The following is a 21,171-nucleotide window of genomic DNA, read 5'->3' as shown; positions in this document are numbered from 1 at the left end:
AAATGTTCTCTCTCCTCCAATTCAAGCCCCTAGAGAAATGTTAGCAGTTAATATGGGCAATTACATGCATGCTGACAAGCTTTAAACAATTCTAGATGTTGTAACTGCTTTCTTAGTGTTGGGTTTCACAATCTAAAGTTGCCATCTTGGACAGTCAATTGCACACCAACACTGTGTCATTTGCCCACCTGGATTCTATAATCTACACATTTGCAACAATTTTTTGTGAAAGTCCATATTTAGGCACATGAATGAATATTTAACATAAATGTTCATGGGTACCATTGCTCCTTGACACTGAATATCTTCAAAGAAAGACTTATTTGTAATTCTACCAGTATAATTCTTCCACTTTGGGGATTTGTAGTCCTGACCACTGGGGCTCAATATCTGGCTATCTTAGTTTTATTTGTGTATTTAATTGTAACATGTATTTTATTATTACCCTTATAAAATGTATCACAAGCCTTTTTCCTCATGTTGTACTTACCGAGTTGGAATCTTCAAGTAGTTTGATGACACGATTAAGGTCCACAGACTTCAACTGAATACACCACAAACAAATACAGCTCTTAATTTTTTTCAATATTTAAAAATGCTAAAATTGAACAATGTTAAATATGAACAAATAAGGACCTAAACTTTGAGGCTATAGTTCTAGTGAGGGGTGCGAGGGATATCATAGATAATGAGACTCAGGCCTTGTCTACACTGCAGGATAAGTTGATGTAAGTTACGCAATTTTAGTTACATAATTTACATTACTGAGGTGTCTACACCGTGCTATGTCAACGGAAGACACTCTCACATTGATATAGCTTCTGCCGCTTGTTGAGGTAGAGTACTGAAGTTGACAGGAGAGTGCTCTCCCATCTTCACCAGACCTGATAAATCGACGCTGCTGCATTGATTGCAACAGTGCTGATTTAGCCCACAGTGAAGACAAGCCCTGAGACTCTAGTGGTTTCGAAGCTACAATAATAATAAATAAATAATAATTCAAAATATAGAGTTTTCTTTTGATTTATATAAATGCCTGGATAGGAGTCCCAGATTTCCATTTGCATTCCCTCTACCCATACCACCTCCACAACCTATCCCTTTCCACAATATTACTTCCTAGGCAGTCATTTCCCCTTTTGTATTGATTGAGTTTGACGCCAGAAGAGACGACCAGAAAAAAAAAAAGTCTAGTCTGACCATCTGCACATCACAGGCCACTAAACCCCACCCAGTTACCCCTGGATTAAACTGACGTGTCACAGCTGTTATGAGACTAAACTAGCATGTGCCACAAGCCCCTACAATGGCAGGGAATTGATTTGGTGATACACACCCAGATGCAGCACTGAACCAATTTACACGTGCTTCAATCTTCATCACATCCACACGAACTAGATTTTTTTTTTAATTGAAAAGTCCACTTGGGACGAGCAGGAACCTTCCGTGGGCAAATGCCATCCCCTTGTACAAAAGCCAAGCTTTCATTCAGTCAAAACAAGCAACAACCCCCCAAACATGAACCAACTGTACACGAATTCAGTACTGTCTGTCTGTCTTTCTCCACCACCGAGAGCCCCCTCACCCCGCCAACCCCCTTTCTTGGCTGTGCTGCAGCTCGCAGCAGATGGCGGTGGGGTCTCGCGGCTGCTGTTCAGGGCCGGGTCGGGTTCCTGCTGCTGCGGGGGAAAGCGAGGAGGAGCAGCAGAGGCGGGAGGACTCACAGCTGAGGAAGGGGAGAGGCCCCGAGACCGGCGGGTTCTCCCCTGTCCTGGTGCCAGGGCTAGCAGGGGCTTCCTAAGGGCAGCTACAAAAGGCGCCTCCGCACGCAGCATCACCCAGGAGACGAGGTGGGGACGGGGAGTGAAGGGGGCTGGGGGTGGTGGGGGCTGAGCGGATCATTCCTCCTTCCCCCAGTGACCGTGCTTCGCCCCCGGCCCGCTCCCCTGGACCGCACTGTCGGTGCCGGTCACCCTGGGTCGCGCCCACCTGGCTGGTCCGCAGGTCACTGTCCGAGACCAGCTTCGGCCTGCGCTTCTCCCTGCCGGCCAGATGGGACAGGGCTGGGGATGGGGCCGGGGCGACTTCGGACCCGGCCGGCGAGGACATCGATGCGGTGAACGTCGGGGTCAGTGCAGGGCTCGTGCAGCAGCCGCCACCTCCCTGCTCCAGTGCCGGGGCACCAACACAGGCCGGGCTCCGTTCCCATGGCAGCGGGGGAAGCCGCCTACGGCAGCCCCAGGGGGTCCGAACAGCTGCCAGGGCGCGTTCGAACGCGCGGAAATCAGAGCAAAAGCTCCCCCTAGTGGCCGGCACAGGGAGAGAACTGGGGGGAGGGGGGAAGGCTGCCACATCCCCCCCGCCCGCCCCCAGCAATTCCCTCGCTCACAGGACGTCCCTCCCCACCTCAACCCTCTCGCTCACAATGCCTCCCCCTACACCTCAACCCCCTTCCCGGGTAGTCTTCTCCCTCACAGTGCATCTCTCCACCTCAACCCCCTTCACAGCATGTCCCTCTTCCCCTTCCCCTGCAAGGCGTGGCTGGGGCTGTGTCAGACCCACTCCCAGAAACCTCACCCAGCTAGAGGAGGTCGTATTGGCAAACCGGGAAGTGGGCGGGCTCACCCGCCCACTACTAAAGGCCCCTCCCCCAGCCTAGCGGGAGGGACCACTGGACCCAGAGACCAAATGATTACTTGGGACAACTAATAAAAAAACAGGGAGCGAGGTGACGGTCAAAGGTTCAAAATCAGGGAACCGGATGGGGACACCGAGCAGAGAACCCCAGACAGCGCCCACTGCTCCTCGAAGGTGGCAAGGGAGCCAGCGGACGCTGCCCAGTGGAACTCCGCCCGGAGACGTGAGACCAAAGAGGTATGGAAGTAGGCCCCACAGTCGCAGAGCACCCCCTCGTCCAACATCCTCTCCCTGGTATTATAGATGGTAAGTTTGGCCAGTGCCAGGAAGAGGTTGACGAGGAGGTCCCGCGACTTTGTGGGGCCACGGATAGGGTGTGCATAAATAAACAAGTGTGGGGAAAAGTGCAGCCAGAACCTCAGCAAGAGGTTCTGGATGAGCCGGAAAAGGGGTTGCAGCCTGGCGCACTCAAGGTAAGCGTGCGCCAGGGTCTCCCTGATGCCGCAGAATGGGCAGGCCTCGGGAATAGGGGTGAACCGCGCCAAGTACACGCCCGTGCTCACAGCTCCATGAAGGAGCCGCCAACCAATGTCCCCGGCGGGCCTGGGAACTAAGGTGGAATAAAGGCTGGCCCACCGGGGCTCCTCACCCTCCACAGGTAGCAGATAGTCCCTCCACCTGGTGTCGGGGCGGGACACGAGGGTGAGGTGATGCAACGTGTGGAGCACGAGCGTGTACAGGTGGTCTCTGGACGCGGTCCGAAACCGGACCGGCTGCAGAGTGTGCAGCCGGCTCGGATTATGGGAGCGGGGGAGCCGGGGGGGCTCACGGAACAAGGGCCCGAGAAAAAGGTCCGGAGGGCCCGGGGTGAGGGGTGGGCGGGGAGCGCCCTCCCGCAGGGCCCGCCACAGGAAGCCGAGAGCAGGAGGTGACAATGCAGCGCCCACCTCCTGGAGTACACGCAGAGGGGTCGCGAGGGTGGAGAGCCCCATGCGCCGACCAAGCGCGCGGGGATCCACCCTTTCCTTTAGACCACATACACTAATAGAACTGGACATGCTGTACCAAATTTCACCTCTCCCCCACACTAACATCCCCCTACTTTCCCTGACACTTTCTGGAATCCGGGAGTCTATCCCCTGCACACAATAATGGAGCTGGGGTCCTGACTCTTGGCAAACCTCCCGCCATACTGTGCCATGCACCCTCCACTACACAATCCTTCCCACTACCTGCACTAACAGGACTGGTTGCCTTATTTATTTTTCATTAACTATCCAATTAATTAAATTATTTTTCCAGTCTGTGAATTTTTTCATGCCTTTATCCAGATTCTTTCTCATTTTCCTTATTTTTAACTATTTGGTAGATAATTTGGACAAATAATGTTCAGTCTGTTAGGTGTCTGCCATGTGCTCACTTCTATTGCTCGGTTATTGTGTGGTTATTCACTTCAGTTACTTGGTACTGTCCCTGACTGGATGACTGCAGCAGAATTCCTCATGGTGCATCATGAATACCCTTATTTCCATGCAAATGTGGTTATTTGTATGGAGAACAGATATTCTCCAAACGTTAGTAAACATATCCATTTGGGTGTATGCATTAAAATAGGCCAAAAATAGTTGAACTAAACAATGTTTTTGTAGTATTCAGCCTGCTGTACAGCTGGGTCCCTGCACACTGTACCACTCCATCACCACAAGCACCATATGCACACCTCCACATTACATATACTTCCGCACCAGATAAATTACAATCCATCCCTTGCATTCCTTCACCTCATACAATGCACAGACTGCACTATGCCCAGCAAATCTCCTTTAAAGAGACAAATGCACAGCAGCTTGTTGCTTTAACTGGAGTTAATAATCACTTCAAATCAAACACAGTTCAGGTTGATTTAGAATAAAAGTAAAAAGTTTATTTAACAAAAAAGCTAGGTTTTAAGTGAGTTTAAGTAAAAGGACAAAGACAAAACTGTTACAAGAAAATAAAAGTAAAATATGCTTTCTAGTGGCTAAGACTTAATTCAACAAGCTATAGTCAGGGCCGGCTCCAGGCACCAGCTTACCAAGCAGGTGCTTGGGGCACCCACTTTGGAGAGGGGCAGCACGTCCAGCTGTTTGGCGGCAATTCGGCGGAGAGTCCCTCACTCCTGCTCGGAGCGAAGGACCTCCCGCTGAATTGCCACCGCAGATCGCGATCGCGGCTTTTTTTTGGTTGTTGTTTGGCTGCTTGGGGCGGCCAAAACCCTGCAGCCGGCCCTGGCTATAGTCTTGGTTCAAGGTAGATTTCTTACTTTTTCTTTCCAGCCAAGACTAACTTTCTCTCAGTTAGAACCTTCCACAGAAGTACTAGTTGCTGGCTTCCCTTGTCTTCCTAGGTGAAAGATCTTTGTCTAAGCAGGTTTGACACATATATTCAGTTCCCAGAGACTCTAACCGCCTTGGTTGACCCATCTTTCTCAGCTTGAAAGAGCTCTGGCTCCTTGTGTCTATCCAGTGATGGATGCCAGGATGGCTGCTTCTCTCTCCATATATCTTCCTAAACTCACTGTTTTGTCGCAAGACTCAGGATAACCTTATGCTCTTCTTCCCTTCTTGTGGACTTCCCATCTCCCTGCTGATTTGTATATAAATGGGGTTTCCATTGTTTTGTTTCCATAGTGCTACCTTTCTTCCTGACTGAGGAAAAACCTGTTTCTCCCTGTGTTTGGTCACAAAATTTAAAGCATAATATCAGTGAGTATCCATTTTTTCTCATATATCATTAATACATACATTTCACAATGATATTAATCACCAGTGCGTCATTAGCTTTCAGAAAAGACTTTACCTGATACACTTTTATAATACAGCAATATTGTATACTGTCAGTTGATTCAATTACTTTTCATTTGAAGTTCAGACCCGTGCAAGAGGCTCTCCCCCACACTGGCTTCATTGACAGCTTTGTTTACTTTTTATGTAAATATACCTTTATTTTCTCTGCAGATGACCATGCTCATCAGACAAACAAATAAACATCCCTTTGTCTAAGGCAGTACTCCTGTTCTGGATCTCGGGGACAATGATAGATGACCAGAACCAATGCTCAGGCACAAACAGGAATGGATACTCAGAAACATGCCAACAACTATGGACTGACTTGACCAGCTAGCTTTAAACTAAAGAGATCCTCTCCTGCACATGTCTGTCCTGCTCAGTCTGTCTCTCAATTTACTCTTGGTTTCTCTGAGTCCTGGCTTCCCTCCATCCTTCTGGTTGCCCCCTCCCCTCACCCTGCTTCTCTCAGTTTACTCACAGACTCTGTTTCTCTTGATCTCTCTCCCTTAGGCTCTCTGCTGCCTGCCTCTGTCCCTCAACCATCTCCCCTCTTCTCCTCCAACTGTCACTTCCCCTCACTCTGAGGAGAGAGGCCACCTCCTCTCACACTCTCAGAAGGAAGGGCTACCTCCTCTCCATAGAAAAGGGAGAGTGCATTCACCCCAAACACACCCTAAATCATGTATCCCTATCCAGGGTCCAGTCCTTTTACCTTATTTACATTTGGTTCCTCCTTTCTTGGAGGGGAGTTCAAAAGATCCCAGACAAGTCCCACTCCCTTGCTACAGAGATGCTGCACCAGCATGCCCCCTCCTGGCCAGAGTGGTATTTCAGTAGCTTTGCCTCAGTTTCCCTATGCCCTTTCTGGCTCAGTCTGGCCATTGGTGTGACTTGGCCCCCTGGTCAGGCCACATAGCAGAATCCAATGTCTTTCGGGGCCTGAGGATCTCATTTAAAGTCCGAGGAAAAACAGCATAACAACCAAATCGTCAGCCCATGTGGGCTGTTAGTCTTCTCTTCTTTGCAGCATGGCCCCAGCTGCAATAAACTGTCCCAACATCAGCTCTAGTTCTTGGGCTTCAATCTCACTGCCCAGGAGCTGGCACACCCAAGGTTTTCCACAAGGCTCTAATCCCTGATCAGTTCCTGCTAGGCTCCTGTCATGTGATCAGGACATGGGCAATTGTACCTGGTAGTTGGAGCAGAAGTCAGGCCCAACAGTCAGAGCAGGCGTTGGTAGCCAGGAATCAGAGCTCGGGGTCAGAGCCAGGGTCAAGAATGAGAGCCAGAGGTCAGAACTGGGTTTTTTGGAGTGAGGCAAGGTAGGGGCAGGTTTGGGGCTAAGGCTAGAACAAAGCAGGAGCTAAATCCACTATAGGCAAATACTTTGAATAGCTACCAAACTACTGCTGATGCTAGGCCTAAGAGCTGGTCTGCTGACTCTTGCAACCAATCAGCCAGTATAGTCAAACAGGCAGCCTACTACAGGCCAGCTGTGCTCATTAGGGGTATGTTTACATAGCAAAGAAAAACCCACAGCTGGCCTGTGCCAGCCAACTTTGGCTCACTGGGCTGTTTTGTTGCTGTGTAGACTTCCAGGCTTGGCCTGGAGCCTGGGCTCTAGGACCCTGTGGGGTGGGAGGGTCCCCTGAGCCCAGAAGTCTACGCAGCAATGAAACAGCCCTGCAGCCTGAGTCCCGCAAGCCTGAGTCAGCTGGCATGGGACAGACATGGGTTCTTCTTTGCTATGTAGACATACCCGTGGTTGCCCGGAGACTGGCTCTGCTGTAAGCCCTGCTTTCTGACAGCTCCTTGCTCACCACAGACCACTTTGTCTACTCTACTTCCCCCACCAGCCCCCATTGGTGGGCTTGCTTCCTTGTCAATCTAATCCTGCACAGGTGTAGCAAGGTGGGCCAAAAGGACGGAACAGAGTACCACAAGGTCCTTAAAGGGGCAAGCCACCTTGTTACAGTTAAAAAAGGTAGGGTTTCCCAGGGGTGGCAGAATGGGGGTGGCAGGTGCTAGTGCCCTGCAATAGAAATATTATAGGGGCTGCCCCTATGTAAACTTGTGCATGCCCAGGGCCAGAGGCAGGGGCAGAAGTGAGAGCAGGAGCTGGATGGACTGAAGGAGCCACCCCGGGGCCCAGGATTGGCTGAGGAGCAGAGATCAGGACCCAGAGGGGCTGGAACAGGCCTGGGAGCAGGTAGGAACTCCCAGAACCCTAATTCTCAGGCTGGCTTCCCCACACCCCTCCAAGTCTCAGTACTTCCCCTCTAGGGTTGCCAACTTTGGTTGGATGAATTCTTGGAGATTTCATCACATGACATAATCTTTAATTAAAGATTAATCTTTAATTCCTGGAGACTCCAGGACAATCCTGGAAGGTTGGCAACCCTATTCCCCATCCCATTCCTCTGCCTCCCCCCCCCATTCACAGGGAGTTTCTGCCCCCACCCTCTGAGGCTTCCTGTGCTAGGGTTAGGATTATAAAGGGTAGGACTCTCTAGGCCGGGGTTAAGGTTAGAAAAGTTAAAGCATCCCAGGCTAGGGTTAGGGTGACAAAGGGACCCTCCTTGGTAGTCGTAGCTTGGAGATTGCTCTAAATTATGCTAGGAGAGTGACCTGGAATAGAGTGGACCTGGCTTTAGGCATGCAAAGGCCAATTTTACACCCTTCATCCCTGAGCTGCACTGTGAATTCTTCAGCTATTATATGGGATTTGGGCTATAACTCAAACGTTGTTTTTTTATTGAACATTTTTATCTATATTTTCCTCATACAGATTATCTTGATAATGCTTACAGGTTTGCAACTCATTTAACCTTGGATAAATCTGATGATATGAATTTTTTTGGACTGTTGTCTAGGCAGTCAATCCTGTGTTCTGTAAGCTGAACTAAACTTTCTGAATTTCAGAAATAGATAAAAAATACACCGGAATATTACAGCTTTAACTGTGTATGGTTTGACTGACAAATGTATGGAAACCATATGTAAATTGGGCAGCATTTTCTGTACATTATAAGCTTAGGTCATGAGACATTTACTGGTTGAGTGTTCCAAAGATCACACTGCCAGGATTCATTTGCTCTCACTGCAACTTCTTCATGAATCAAGCTTTTTTACATGGGATAAAAGCAACATTGTACAGGGCTGACTCTAGAGGTTCTGCTGCTCTAGGCAAACATCAACCCCTACAAACCTGCAGTCAACCACACAAACATTTTATGAAATTTGCTATCCCAGACAACTGGCTTATATGGTAGAGCCATCTCTTTCACTGCAAATTGATAATAATTATCCTTTTTATAGTGTTTTGCATCAGAAAATTTTAATTCACCACATGCCACATACTTTACAAAGGTGGACCCTGAGAGGTTCCTGTTGTTACTGTACATAACTTTTCTGAGTGAGAATACATTTCAGTGCGTTTTTCTTCTGAGCTCAATTTAAATTACATAAAGCAATGAGAGGCAGTATAGGCTAATAGGTAGGGCACCAGAGGTCTGTGCCCAGCTCTGCTACTAATCTACTGTTGACCTTACAGAGCAAGTGACTTTACCTCTCCGCGCCTTTATTTCCTTCCCACTCTTTGTCTGCTTTGACTGGAAGCTCTTCAGGGCAGGCACTGTCTCATGCTATGTATTTGTACAGCACCTAGCACAAGGGGGCACTGATCTCAGTGGGGGCCCCTAGATGCTATTGTGATGCAAATAACAAATAAAAGCAATCACTATAATGTATGAGAAAATGGTGTAGGAGTTGAACAAACTAGGGAAAAACAGACACCAATGGTGAAATTTTCATCAGTGAGACAGGCAGGGCACAAGTAGAAAGAGGTGTGAAAATGTAATTTTGGACATTGAACATATCAGACATCTGTTTCATTGTTTGTAAGAGATGATTTTGTATTATTTGTCAGATCTCTTCTACAGAGAAGCAGCAATATGGGGAGGTTATACAAGTTAATATAAACTTGCCAAGTTCACTGATTTGTGCACAGGTGAAATTGTGACTCCATTGATGTCAATGGAAGTTAAGTTACTGACTTTAATGTGTCAGGATAACTCCAATGTATAATTTTTCTTTCCTTCTCTTGTCATAATTTTCCTTGAAACATATATAATGCTTCCAGATAGGAGTGAGGGAGAGGAAAAGCTATTCATTTATTTTCCCATTGAAACACTCCTGCTTTTTCACACCCACAACCAAACAGGAAGAACACCAGCACTTGACAAACAAATTAAGCAGTCTCAATTTTGCCTCAAATGTTTGTACTTTGCTCCTGAAAAATGTACTGACTATATTGCTAGTATTACAGTGTTCAGTTTGTGCAATTTGAAGAGAAGAGGCGTGAATACTTGTAATAAGGTATGGGGCAGCCTCCTGCAGTATATTTTTAAAAAAATAGCTGTCATCCAGCCCATTCCAGAGGAAACGAATTTGTTCTTCAGAAGCATTTTTATGAGCCCCACGGCCATGCCCTCTCTACTAGAGGACATATTAATCAAAGCACAAATGTATGTTAAAGAAAGGCAAAATAAAAAAAATAAGTTGAAATGTGAACAAGTCAAAATATTTGATATTAAGTTTTTATTGATCTTTGTGTAAAACAGATTCTATGGAAAAATATGTGAAAGCACTGCCAGTCATTTATAATAGCCCTGTTCATATAGACAACACAAACAGTAATTGACAAAGTTGGAGAACACAACTACAAAGAGGACTGTCAAGTAAGTATTGCACAGAGGAGACTCATAATATGTTCACTGTGAAACATTGTAAGCAAGGCATGAGAAACAGTATACAAAGATTATGGAGATCATTGTTTAAATTCGTTCAACGTGTCACTCATTTTAAAGGTAGCAATCTAGTTAACTGAAGCAGCATCATGTAGTGATAAAATATGATAATTTGAAAGTTACTTATTACATTTATAGGAAATACTTATAAGAACTACGATGAACATCCAATAAAGGCAAAACTTTTGTACTCAGAGAAGTACTGTTTGAAAAGCACTACTCATATGCCTCCACTACCACTGAGTCTATTCACCTGAACTCTTGAAAATATCATATTGAAGAAATCAAGCTATCTAATATTTGTTTGCATGATATTTCTGATTTTTGCTTTTATCAGACTTAGAAGAACTCAGGTTCCTAACTCTATTCATACATTGTGAAATTCATAGCTACTTGGGAATAAACAACAGCTGCCTTAACTGTTCTTTCCCATTAATGCTATTAGGGCTGCATTTATAGCTAATTATACATTGAACATGTACAAGATATTTTATAAGTGATTTACCAACAAATGAAAATACAGTTGCACGTTCTCATGTTGGCACATCACATGCTATACAATGTTGGAACAAAATTCAGACATGGCACCAGTACACTGTAAATGTAACATTGTCACAAACTAAGTAAAGAATTTAAAATACAACCGAATCTCAAAATAATTTACCTATTAAAAATCAAATTTTTTATCAACTTTGTATATAATAGCGATATTGAACAGCATTACCCTGTGAAATTAAGCACACATATGAAATATTTTTATGGCACTATATAATAAATTGTGGTTAAAAAATACCATAATCATCTGCAGAAAACAAAGAACATGTTCCAAAATGTCATTCCAATTATTTACTGCAGAGAAATGTGCATTTACTGATAGAATGTGTGCAATATTGCATTATATGTTAAGTGGTATTTTGTTATTTGAAATATGGCAGGGGTGGCCAAACTGTGGCTCTTTTACAGTTAATGTGTGGCTCGTGGAGCGTCCCACTCCCTCCCATTCTCCACCTGACTGTGGGGCGGGGGAGCTCGGGGCTTCTGCCTTGTGGTGGGGTGGTAGGACTAGGGGCTTCTACCAGTGATGACTGGTGCCAGCTGAGAGTGGGGGGGGCACAACTTAAATGTTTGCCCCCACCAGCAGCTTGAGTCACGCCCCCCCAGCACCCTCTCCTTACCCTCAGTGGCCCCTCCCTGCAGATCCCATGCGTTAGCTCTGAGTGGACAGGCAGCAGCAAACAGCTGGGAGCTGTAGGGAGGGAGTCCAGTGGCTCAGGGCCGGGGATCAGGACTTCAGCAGGAGCAAAGCTGAAGCCCTGAGCCCTGGCAGTCGCAACCTAGCTCTCGAACTTTTGAATACTGTCATATGTAGCTCAGCAGGTCAGTAAGTTTGGCCACCCTTGGTGGCAAGGAAGAGAATTCAGTTGTTTTCATACTATATAGGACATAATATATAGGATATCCCTACAATCAATAAATGGTGAATGCAATGTTGTATAAAAATATATCATTCTCAAAGTTGGTTGTTGAAGTTATGCACCTAAACCTATATTTAGGCACCTAAATAATGAAGATGTCTAACTGTAGGCAACCAACATTGAGAATTTTGACTTTAGAACTTGATCCTGGAAATCTGGACTCACAGGAGAAGTCCTTATGCAAACAGTTCCGTAGAAATCAATGAGATTAACCACATTAAGAAAGATTTCTTACATGAATAGACATTGGCAGGATCTGATCCATAATATGTGCCATGCAAGACCTTGTCATTTTACTTTCAGAATTCTTGCTAAATAGAATCAATCTTTACAATAAAGTAAATTACAAAAGATTTAATAGCAAGTCAGCTTGTTACTCCAGTTAGAAATGAATACATAGGCTAGCTGGGTACACTATTACATATATAGCACAAATATTTCATAAAATTTCTTGATTTAGTTGATCCAAAAATATAAGCTATTTCTTCACAATTCAATATTTCAACTTTCAAGACACATAAAATAAAAAGCACATATTTATTTCCCATACACACAGTTGAAAACCCCCCACCAATCCATGACAACATTTTAAGAAACGTCATGTGGTCCAGATTTACCATGAGTTTAAACATTCTTGAAATGAGTTAATCATGAAATGATCTAATTACTTTTTACAGATGTTAAGCAGCATACTACATTGTATGATTTTTTCCTGTTAGAACTAAGTATTTCTTTTTGCATAGGAATAAGGATAAATATAGTGCATCACACACCACAGAACAGATGGACTAAGGTGGCAATGCACAGTTGCTACTGTATTTTAATAATGCAACAATATTAATACTGTATTAGTACTACAGCAATATTCCTAAAACATCAAACAAGATCTGGAAAGTTCTAGGGAAGATGAATTTTAGTTCCCTATATTTCTATATATTATGATAAAATTAATACAAACATATTAAATATTGAAATAGTAATAGTCACAATCAGTAATAATTTTAGCTCAGTTGTACCCATGGAAATTCAGTGATTTCAATAGGGCTGCTGGACTAGAACTGGGAGCAGAATTTGCTCCATGGCATTTACTGTATTCTGAGTCTTCAGGACGTCATACATTCCAATATAAGTTAGAAATACTATTCTCTTAGGGCAGAATTCATCCCTCCCAACACAGTAATTGGGTTTTGTGTGGGGAACTAAGACACTAAGTGACAAAATCCACCTACCCCTCTTTACAGCTTGGTATAGTGGCTGCTGACCCTCTGCACACATGGGGGAAATTCACTGCTGTGCAGGGGGACAACACAAGGTCTATACCCCACATAAGCCTCCAAACCAGGATTCAAGGGCCCATTTCTGCATACATCAATGTGCATGAGTAACTCTGAGCAAGTGAATAGTTCTATTGAAGACAATGGAATTACATATGTGTGGAAAGATACTTATGTACATAAGTGTGTTTGCAGGACTGGGGCATAAGGCCCAAATCCTCAACAGTATTTAGGCGCCTAACTCCTATGATTTCAATGGGGGCTAAGTAGCTAAATACCATTGAGGATATGGGCCTAAGTGCATAGGCCTTGTCAGGAGCGGCGCCAGGGTTTTTGCCGCCCTAGGCAATAGAGCTCCTCCTCTGAGCATTCAGGGAGCCTGGGGGCTTCGGCGGCAGGGGTCCTTCGGCTCCGCGTCTTCGGGGCACTTCAGTGGCGGATCCCGGAGTGAGTGAAGGACCCGCCGCCAAATTTCTGCCGAAGATCCGGAGCGGAAGGACTCTTCTCCCGCCCCCCCCCCCCCCCCGCCGCCGCCGAATTTCCACCGAGGGCGGCAAAATGCAGTCCCCCAAATCCTGCTGCCCTAGGCGACTGCCTAGGGTCGCCTAGTGGACGCGTCGGCCCTGAGCCTTGTGCTGCCTGTTTGCATGAGGGCAAATTGCACCCCCGACAGAGGAAATTTAGGCCACTGGATCCACCTATGTGCAATCTGGAGGCATCTGTATATCCCTTCTTCACTTTAAATGGTGTGGAGAGGTTTGCAAAGTTTTCTGTACTGGAGTGAATCACACACAAACACAGTAAATGGAAGTTCTATTTGTCATTTGTTCATATTTACCTGAAAGCATTATTCCCTTAAAGTTAGTAATGCCCTTTCTTTCTATAATATTGATAGTATCTCTTTTATTCATCTAATAAAATAACTGTGCTCATATAGTACAGAATGATCCATCTGACTGTTCACGACACAGGCATTTTGCAAAAAGAAACTTAGATTAGCTTCTTGAAATGTTGTTCTTTTTGTGAAAAATTTTGAAAGAAAATGAAGTTTTCAATACATTTGAAATTTTTTACTTTTTCTCCTTTTTCACTTAATCAATTTTAAATGATTTATTCTAAACAAAATTAAAAATTTCATTTAGAAAAAAATTTCTTTGGATTTTTTTCTATTTTACTTTCTCCCCCTCTTCTCAAGTAAAAATATGGTAGAACGGTTTAAAAACAAAAAAGGCAACAGACTGCTTTCTCTAATTTTTAAACTTTTTTTTCTATTGGAAAAATGCAAAAAAGCTTTAAAAGTTTAACTTTTTAACTTTACAAGGGGAACACGTAAAAAAAAAAGTGAGAAGTGGATTTTTCCTCCTTCTGCTTCTAGTAGGGGGCAATTTAAAAATGGGGTGGATGAGGAGGATAAATAAAATTGCAAGAAACTGGGAACTCCCCACTATTTCAAAATGAATTTATGTTTTTCAAAATATGTCAAGAAAATTGATTGAATCCCCCATTTGTCTAACCCCCATTTTTTTTGGTGGGGTTTCACTGGATAGTAAAGAGAGCTAGAGACAAGCAATACTGATTGTTTAGCTTGGAAGAGGTTCATGCAAACACTTAATTTTGTATGCAGTGTTGTTGTAGTTGTGTCGGTCCCATGGCATTAGGGAGACAAGGTGGATGAAGTAATATCTTTTATTGGACCAAATTCTGTTGATGAGAGAGACAAGCTTTCTAAAGACAAAAGATATTAACTAACCCACTTTGTCTCACTCTATGTTGTGTCATTTTGAGAAAGTCCTCTGCCTGGAGTTTCAGTCTGGGCTTGAGTTTGAACAAACCCTATATGTAAAGCAGAACACAGGTGAAACCATGTAAAACTGCAGATTTCTTGTGATTCTGACAAAACCATAAATGGATCTAGGTTTGTTTGAAAGGCTTGGAGGCTGTAATGAATCTTGAAAAACCTGATTGGGGTTCTTGAGTTTGTAATGAAACTAAAAACAATTGGCACTGAGTTAGTTTGGATTTATGCTGATGTAAGTGGGAGCAGAATTTGGCTCTAAGTATAGGGTTCATTACAAATGTAGACAGTAAAGTCAATGGGACTACTCATGAACTTAACTTAAGTTAGGGTTACCATACGTCCGGATTTCCCCGGACATGTCCTCCTTTTGTGTGCTAAAAATAGCGTCCGGGGGGAATTTGCAAAGCTCTCACAATGTCCGGGATTAGCAGAGAGTGGCTGGGAGGGCTGCAGGGAAGTCCCGGGCTGGACTCGGGAGCAGCTGTAGAGGAGCCGGATCCGCCCTGCATTCTGAGCCAGCAGCTGCCTTGCAGCCCAGTCCGGCAACACTGTGCAGGGCCAGACCGGGTTTTGTTGTGCAGGGCCAGACCGGGTTTTGTTGTGCTCGGGAGCTCAGCCACGTGTCCGGCTCGGCTGCACAGAGCCCAACTCTGTTCTGAGCAGCAGGGTAAGGAGGTCAGGGGGCAGGAAGGTTCTGGAGGTGGAGGTCAAGAAACAGGGGGGGCTTTTTGGGGGCAGTGGAGAAAGTTTTGGGCAGTCAGGGTACAGGTAGGGGGTAGGGTCCTGGGGGGCAGTTGGGGGGGGTCTTAGGAGGGGGCAGTTAGGGGACAAGGAGCGGGGGGGGGTAGGGGGCTGGGAGTTCTGGGGGGGAGCTGTCAGGGGGCAGGAGTGGAGAGAGGGATCGGAGCAGTCAGGGGACAGGGAGCAGAGGGGTTTAGATGGGTTGGGAGTTCTGGGGGGAGCTGTCAGGGGGCAGGAGTGGGGAGAGGGATCGGAGCAGTCAGGGGACAAGGAGCGGGGGGGGGTAGGGGGCTGGGAGTTCTGGGGGGGAGCTGTCAGGGGGCAGGAGTGGGGAGAGGGATCGGAGCAGTCAGGGGACAGGGAGCAGAGGGGTTTAGATGGGTTGGGAGTTCTGGGGGGGGCTGTCAGGGGGCAGGAGTGCGGAGAGGGATCGGAGCAGTCAGGGGACAGGGAGCAGAGGGGTTTAGATGGGTTGGGAGTTCTGGGGGGGGGCTGTCAGTGGGTGGGGAGTGGTTGGATGGGGCGTGGGAGTCCCAGGGGTCTGTCTGGGGGTGGGGGTGTGGATAAAGGTTGGGGCAGTCAGGGGACAAGAGGCAGGGAGGCTTAGATAGTCCTGGGGGGCAGTTAGGGGCAGGGGTCCCAGGAGGGGGTAGTCAGGGGACAAGGAACGGGGGGAGGGTTGGGAGGTCAGGGGGGGGCGGGAAGTGGGAGGGGCAGGGGCGGGGCTAGGGCGGGGCTCCTCCCGTCCTCTTTTTTGCTCGCTGAAATATGGTAACCCTACTTAAGTATACACAAGTGCTATATGGATCAGAGTCATATTGCAAATATTTATCATAATTTATCATAATGATGGCAAATTATTGCAAAAATGTGAGGAAAGAAAACAATTAAAGACAGCAGAGCTGTAATACTGCAAAAATAGGTAGAGATGCAGAGCCAAATTCTGCACTCTGATGCATGGGAACAACTTCCACTGATTTCTATAGGAGCAGCACGAGTCTAAATGAGTAGTTTGGCCTATTCCTTAAAGAAGAACAAAACATGCTAAAGTAGTCATTGATAAATCATTCTAAACAACATTCAGAAAGCCAGAATTACAAATTTTAGAGGGAAATTTCCATTTCACAAGATCATCAACTCATGTTAAAATGCTGAAGTATAGCAATATTTGTTTTTGTTTCTTAAAAATTCACAGTAAAGCATTCCCCACAGATGCTGGTTGTAAAAACAAAAGTTTCATATAAAAATAGAACATTATTTGTGCAACAAAAATTAAAAGATCTTAAGGTTGAAAGAGAGGCAAATTCATGTGCCATAACTGAAACTCCAACACAGAAACACACAGATAACATTAACATTATGGTTGTTCTCTATTGTGCTTAAGATATTGGAAGTTTCACCCATAAAGTTGAATTTTTTTATTGCAAATTTCTCCCAACTTTAATTTTTTAAAATAATTTTTGGCATGTTTTATTTTTAAAGTGATCATTAGTTGATTGTACAAATTTATATAAGTCCTTCTTGCACTTTCAAAGTATTGGATTGGATTTTCACTGCGTGACTCATTAACGTCAATGGACATTACATGTCTAAAACCATATGCAGCACTTCGAAATCATATTCCTTAATGCAACTCACATTTTTATTATATTCAAGTCATGTTTTGGTTCAAAATTCTTGTTGAGCTACACAAATATGTGTAATGTACGTGTGCAATAAATAATTTCAACCATTAAAAATTTAATCTCAGCTGTTTCAAAACATGTTTATTTCCTAAATCATTAAAATCTATTACTCTACATTCTGGACTGACTAACTAAAAAAGGATGGTTTTAATAAAAAAAAGTACTGTCTGGAACATATGCTATCAGTCAAAGAAATGCTGTCTGGAACATTTGGTTTTAATTATAAAACCACAATGTTTGTGATACAAATTGTGCAAAGAAGCATTAAAAAAAATCCTGATTTCACATTGTTTGCCCTCTTGTAACTTAAAATTTAAGTGATTTTTTTTTAAATTTCTGAAGAAAAATAAATTGCTCATTCCTTGGCTGAGAGCCTGTACCATATGCCAAGCAAGTCCATAGCAACTTTTACACGTGAGTTATATAAACTCCTAAAAACACAAGTTTTAAAACAAAAAAAACCAGTGACAACTATAGTGCTAATGGACACTATTCTACCATCACATCACCGTAATCCTTTCTGGTGAGAGATGTGGAATAGTCCCACCTCTTTCTTCCATAACTTGGCTTTTTTCCCAGCCTCTTCTGATTCTTCTCAGTTTCCTGCTTACACATGGAAAGAGTAAAATGATCTTACCTACAATTACAATAGAAGGCAAAACAAGGGCAAGAACAAAGTTTGGTGGTGTATAAAACCTGTAGTATTCTTCTTCAAAGGCTCTTTTCCACCCATAAATTAACACATGGAAAGTACTTATGAGCAGAGCGACATATCCCAGTGTAGACTTTGGAAAAAAACAGGGAAAAGAAACAGAAGTTAAAACCTGACCCATTATCAGCCACGCCTTCTATACCTTTAAAATTTCAGCCAGGTTCAATTTTATTTAAAAAAATCTCAATGTACTCATTATTGTAATGTGCTGAAAATTAAGGGCTAAATTCTACCCTGATTTACATCCCATCCCTCTTGGCTTCCACAGGCCTGCATGCTTGCTCTACTTTGAAAGGCTAAGAGGTCCTCAAACATGTAAAGCAAACAAACTAGTCAAAATCTAAAATCTGGCAGTCAGTTGAGTTTCAGGTGTGTAAATAATGAAGTTAATGGAGTTATGTAAAAGTGGTGTTGTGATATCAGATTCAGGTACTCAGTATGTAAAAGTAAAACTGGTGTTGTGATATCAGATTCATGACCCAGTGTGTCGCATGAGAGAACAAAGGGCTGGTTTGCTCAGCCATGAGTATCGAGCAGTGTGGCTATGCAGGAGGAGCCCTGGAAAGGAACTCCCTGATCATCATTGCTCCTACAGGGAGAAAGGAGTAAACTGTGAGACCCCTAAAGGGTGCTGCTTGCTTCCCCATCACAATGGCCCAGCTCCACTGGTCAGACGGTGGAATCAAGACTTGGACCACTCCTTACGGTGATGATACAAGCATACACCCATTAATTGGATACTCCCCAGATAAAATCCAGTATGAGATGCTGGTGCTCTGCCTTTTCTTCCTATCGCTCAAAAAACCATGGGAAATTCATTACAAAAACCTAAGCAAAAAGAACATTAAAGCTGCCCAGTTAAGCACTCAGTAGTCAGGAAATTAAGGTTGCATGTAAAAATAAATAAATTAATGGAGAAATCCCATCTCCTAGAACTGGAAGGGACCTTGAAAGGTCATTGAGTCCAGGCCCCTACCTTCACTAGCAGGACTAAGTACTGATTTTGCCCTAGCTCCCTAGGTGGCCCCCTTAAGAACTGAACTCACAACCCTGGGTTTAGCAGGCTAATGCTCAAACCACTGAGCTATCCCTCCCCCCTAATTTTTAAGTCAGCTGTGTAATGATAGCTGACTTAAAAATGATTGATTGTTCTTTCCCTCTGAAATAATATAACTTTTTTGACATCCTTATAAAACACACGTGATTAGGGTTTCCATAGGGATCCTTACCCCCATTCTTTTGTGTATAAACGATTTTTGTTGCCTCCCTTTATCGGGCAGTACAAAACAGCCTGTTACAGGTGTAAACAGTTATAGAAAAAATTGTATGGTATCTTTTAAAAGATCACGTGAGGGGAAATGTAGTACATCTCTATGCTTATGCACAAGAGGTAAAGTTGCACAGGTAATCTTAATTTTGGCTTAACTTAATTTCTTGAATTGAGTGCTTTAAAACTTTTTATTTTAATATCATGTCCCTTCCCTGACAACTAGTTAATGGGGATATCTGGAGTGTAGGGGCTACACTCCACACCTAATCCTAAGAATCTGTGTAGCCAAGTAAAAACAAGCACATCATTAACAGAACAATTATGCAGACTCCAAGTTAAAAGCATTAGCCTGCATTCTAGAAATCCCGAACCACCTTAAAAATGACTGCAATGGTGCTTTTAACTGTGATGTTTATCATATGAAAGGAAACACTTCACCACAAAAGTGATGTAATGTGTCACTCAGTTGGGAAAGATTTAGTGGAAGAATAATCAAAACTGGCCACCAATATTTTGTTCTCTAACTACAGTACAAATAAAGAGGTAGAAACCTAACCTCTCTCCTGTCGTTAAGGAAAAGTACAGCCTGAAGGACAAAAGGGCAAAAGATTCAGTGACACAAAAAAGGGAAATATTTCTGTCAGTCTTTTGAGGAAGGTAACAGACTTTTGCATATAGCAAGCTACTATTTTCTATGCATTACTTTTTCCAGGGTACACAATGGTTTCCAGAGTTGTGTTGGCATTTTTTTAGATGTACAACCTATTTAGTTAAAAAGAACAAGAACAAAAATCCCCCCAAAACTGAACATCATAGGCCAGATACTATTTGGTATAATTTGGCATACGCAGGATCTTGCCTGATATTCTGGAAAGAAATTCAGATGACAAATAAAAGCTTGGGCCTGACTCACCACTGCATTGTTCCAGTTCTATGCTGGTGTGACTCCCTTGCAATCAGTGCTGTTACACCAGTGTAAACATGGAACAACTTAGTGAATCTGACTGCTCATTTCTTCAGCAGGCTCAGCTATGGGTAATATTATATAACAATTATTGGAGAAAGCCAGTGATAATGAAATGCTTTACAGAGAATTTTCATCCTTTAAGCAGAGAAAGTTTAGTTTTATTTAAATGCCATCAGAGGACTAAGATTTGACAGAACATTATGTTACTGTTTCACCTAAAACAGAAGAGCCTGACAACAATTAAACTCCAGTCACACAAGGAGTGGAGTATGGGGTTTTCTTCTGAGTTTACTACCCTCTTCATCTCCTCTCTTCTGCACTAGTAAACCTGCCCAGATAGAAAAGGGCTGCTCTTCATATAGTCTAGGCTTGTGCACTATTCTGATTGTTACTCAAGTGTGATACAGCACAATAACAAACACATGACATACTCCTGAAAAGTGGCCTAGTTGACTCAGTTAGGGCTTGTCTACATGGCAACTGGCAAGGCCCAGTGTGAATCTACAGCACACCAGCTTGCCACTCAGTAAGATCCCATGTGGAAACTGCTACAGTGCAATGAAAGTATGCCAAGCTGCACTCTGGGACTCTCAGGGCACTGTAGCAGTGTCCACACAAGATGTTACTGTGAAGCAAACTGATGTGCTGTAGATTAACACTGTGGCTTGCCATACAGTAAATTGCCATTTACACAAGCCCTTAGAAACCAAGTGAATTCAGCAAAGTGAGCTAGAAACCGCATTTGCGTGAGTGTGCGGCTCTCAGAAGGGGGAGGTCAGAAACTGAGCAGCTGCAATGATGCTGAGTGTCACAAACAGGATGTGGGTGGTCTGACCTAGTGGTCAGAGCAGAAGTCAGGCCACGTCCAATGCCAGGAGGTCAGAGTCCAAGATAGGTCAGAGGGCAAAAAGAGTCAGGCATCAAGAGGCAGGCAAGGTCATGTTATCAGGAGACCAGGTCAGGCACCAGGTTACAG

General features: G+C 44.2%; 2 protein-coding genes across 15 annotated transcripts in view; both read right to left on the bottom strand.

Moving 5' to 3' along the window:
• Nucleotides 1–2,280, bottom strand: part of CFAP69 (cilia and flagella associated protein 69) — a 40,234-nt gene extending 37,954 nt beyond the window's left edge. The window contains exons 1-2 of one of the 9 annotated variants that reach the window (XM_005282409.4): nt 1,990–2,280; nt 491–544 (exon numbers count right to left, since the gene is read on the bottom strand). In XM_005282409.4, the coding sequence (XP_005282466.2) occupies nt 491–544; nt 1,990–2,109 (174 nt within the window). In that variant the 5' untranslated portion in view covers nt 2,110–2,280. Of the gene's footprint in view, nt 1–490; nt 615–1,336 lie in introns of those variants that run through there. The other 8 variants (XM_065583045.1, XM_008169515.4, XM_042861247.2 and 5 more) reach the window with 8 other exon arrangements.
• A 7,769-nt stretch (nt 2,281–10,049) lies between these two features.
• Nucleotides 10,050–21,171, bottom strand: part of STEAP2 (STEAP2 metalloreductase) — a 32,905-nt gene continuing 21,783 nt past the window's right edge. For 5 of the 6 annotated variants that reach the window (XM_065583043.1, XM_065583040.1, XM_008169487.4 and 2 more), the window contains one exon: nt 10,050–18,031. In XM_065583043.1, the coding sequence (XP_065439115.1) occupies nt 17,747–18,031 (285 nt within the window). In that variant the 3' untranslated portion in view covers nt 10,050–17,746. The remainder of the gene's footprint in view (nt 18,032–21,171) is intronic. The other variant, XM_042861285.2, reaches the window with a different exon arrangement.

Source organism: Chrysemys picta, chromosome 2, assembly GCF_011386835.1.
Source record: "Chrysemys picta bellii isolate R12L10 chromosome 2, ASM1138683v2, whole genome shotgun sequence".
NCBI lineage: Eukaryota > Metazoa > Chordata > Testudines > Emydidae > Chrysemys > Chrysemys picta.
The sequence above is the reverse complement of the archived record's forward strand: the minus strand, read 5'-3'. Positions and strand labels throughout refer to the sequence as shown.